The sequence below is a fragment of the Loa loa genome, assembly GCF_000183805.2.
Source record: "Loa loa unplaced genomic scaffold supercont3.42, whole genome shotgun sequence".
Classification (NCBI taxonomy): domain Eukaryota; kingdom Metazoa; phylum Nematoda; class Chromadorea; order Rhabditida; family Onchocercidae; genus Loa; species Loa loa.
The window spans coordinates 208,487-210,466 of record NW_018108222.1 but is presented as its reverse complement, the minus strand read 5'-3'; the positions used below and the strand labels follow the sequence as shown (position 1 = coordinate 210,466).

Below are 1,980 nucleotides of genomic sequence, written 5' to 3'. Positions count from 1 at the left end.
CTCTCTCTCTCTCTCTCTCTCTCTCTCTCTCTCTCTCTCTCTCTCTCTCTCTCTCTCTCTCTATTTGTTGGAAGGAAATATCCCTTTGATGGAAGGAGTTGTCTGGGAGATATCATATCATTGACGATGACATGTCCAGTAATGGAGAAAACATCTGATGAAGCAGCGAAGACGAAAGGTTGTCAATTAGATGTTGGCGGAGTGACCTGGAAAGAAATATGAAGGGGACGAACACTTCCTCCTCCTCGTTTTCCCCTGCCCACTCGATTCCCTGTTACTCCCCATATAAGAAGAGGAGTGGGTGTCATTTTCTGGGGCAGATCAGGTGAGTTCAGTCCAGGACTATCTTCTTACTCCAGTATTAAATACCGCTGTTCCCATTCTTCCCTTCGTGCTTCTTTCCACTGAGGAAATTTTAATCCTCCTTCATTCGCTTTCATTGGTCCTATACCATTGTCTTATTTCTAATTCAAATATTCGTTTACTGCCTGTATTATTATTCCTCGACCTCAGTTCACCTGAAGTAACTTCTTCCTCATTCTACATCAGGATTTTCGATCTTCATCCTGCACATCATATCATTCATATTTCTGGTCCCATAAGCAATGGTGGTGGTGATGGGAAGGATGACTCATGGACGTTCGTTTTGTTATATTTGCATGGTTCGTTGTTTACCGCGTTCCACTGGATGGATCAGTTTATTTTGCTCCACTAAATTTGCTCTGATTTAGCTGTGATGAGTCAGCATCACCACTTTAGTGTTACGTCAACAAGCATTTCAATATCCTTTCCACTTCTCCTTTCTTTTTCTGTACTCACCCACTTTGGAAATGAACTAAATTCCGGAAGTTCACAATGGTTGCTGGCTTAAGTTTGTAATTTCGATGGTCCGTAAGGAAGCGGCGGTTATATTGCAGCATGCGGGAGCATACGGGACAGCAAATCCGTCCCTTTTTTGGAAATTTATCGTAAAAATATGACAGTTTCTCACTTTTTGCTTTAATCTAAGTTGTATAGCAGTCATTCTCGTAGCCTGAGCTCTTAAGAAGGTACGCATTGGAGTTGATCCCTTCGAGATTCCCGTCTGGTGCTGTGCAGATGAGTTGGGAGAACAAACTAATTCGTTCTTTTTGCTGCCATTCATTGTCACATACAGTTTGAACTTGCAATGGATAATTCTTTAGCATTACTTGATGAACATCTGCTTTCGCAAATGCACGATTCTGCAAATGGTTTAGTAATGTTCGAGACGTGACTTTCGTGAACTCACCCAGATGTAGCACAGCGTAATGGACTTAAGGCTTTGACACAAGCTACATAAAGCTTGACCAGGACATAGAACTTGTAATCATAAACAGATATACTTACGCCATGAACATTCGATGTTGAGATGGGCATGTTGATTGGCTGAGCTGTCGCGTTCAGCACACCTCATTAATTGACGATATCCATTTCTCGAGAATAAGTTGCCCCCTAGTTCTACTTGTAAGAAACCTCCTGAGAAATGTAAATAGTGAATACATTTACTGTCCTAGCACACGAAAATGGATTACTTTCGAAGGGTTTGTTGTCAGGTAGCATGAAAAACCAAACTATCAGTAGATTTGAGAAATACCTCAAACATGTTATGTATCATAGGTCAAGCTACTTCAATCAATCTTCGAAGGTCAAATATCGTTTATCCATTGCAAGTACGATGTATGTATTCCCTTGATTTTAGAGCTAACTTGATCGGATATCTCCACAATGGTATTTCTAAGATGGATTCAAGAATAATAATATTTTTGAGTATTTCTTTTACTGGACAGCCAACGGTCAAGGTTCATCGCCTAGTTGATGAGAGGAAGCGTTCGATAGTAGCTTTTTTTAGAGTTCTTCGAGAAAATAAGAAAAGATGAATTACTGGACATATTGGCTCCCTACCAACTGCCAAACGATCGGTCTTGCTCATCCTTCCCGTTGGAAAGAGAGAGAATCCTC

General features: G+C 40.9%; 1 protein-coding gene across 1 annotated transcript; it reads right to left on the bottom strand.

Moving 5' to 3' along the window:
* Nucleotides 1-1,004: 1,004 nt before the first annotated feature.
* Nucleotides 1,005-1,398, bottom strand: LOAG_15066 (hypothetical protein; the record flags this gene model as incomplete). Its single annotated transcript, XM_003150557.2, has 2 exons — nt 1,005-1,223; nt 1,369-1,398. The coding sequence occupies 2 exons, from the start codon at nt 1,396-1,398 to the stop codon at nt 1,005-1,007; spliced, it is 249 nt and encodes an 82-aa protein (XP_003150605.2).
* Between the last annotated feature and the right edge of the window lie 582 nt (nt 1,399-1,980).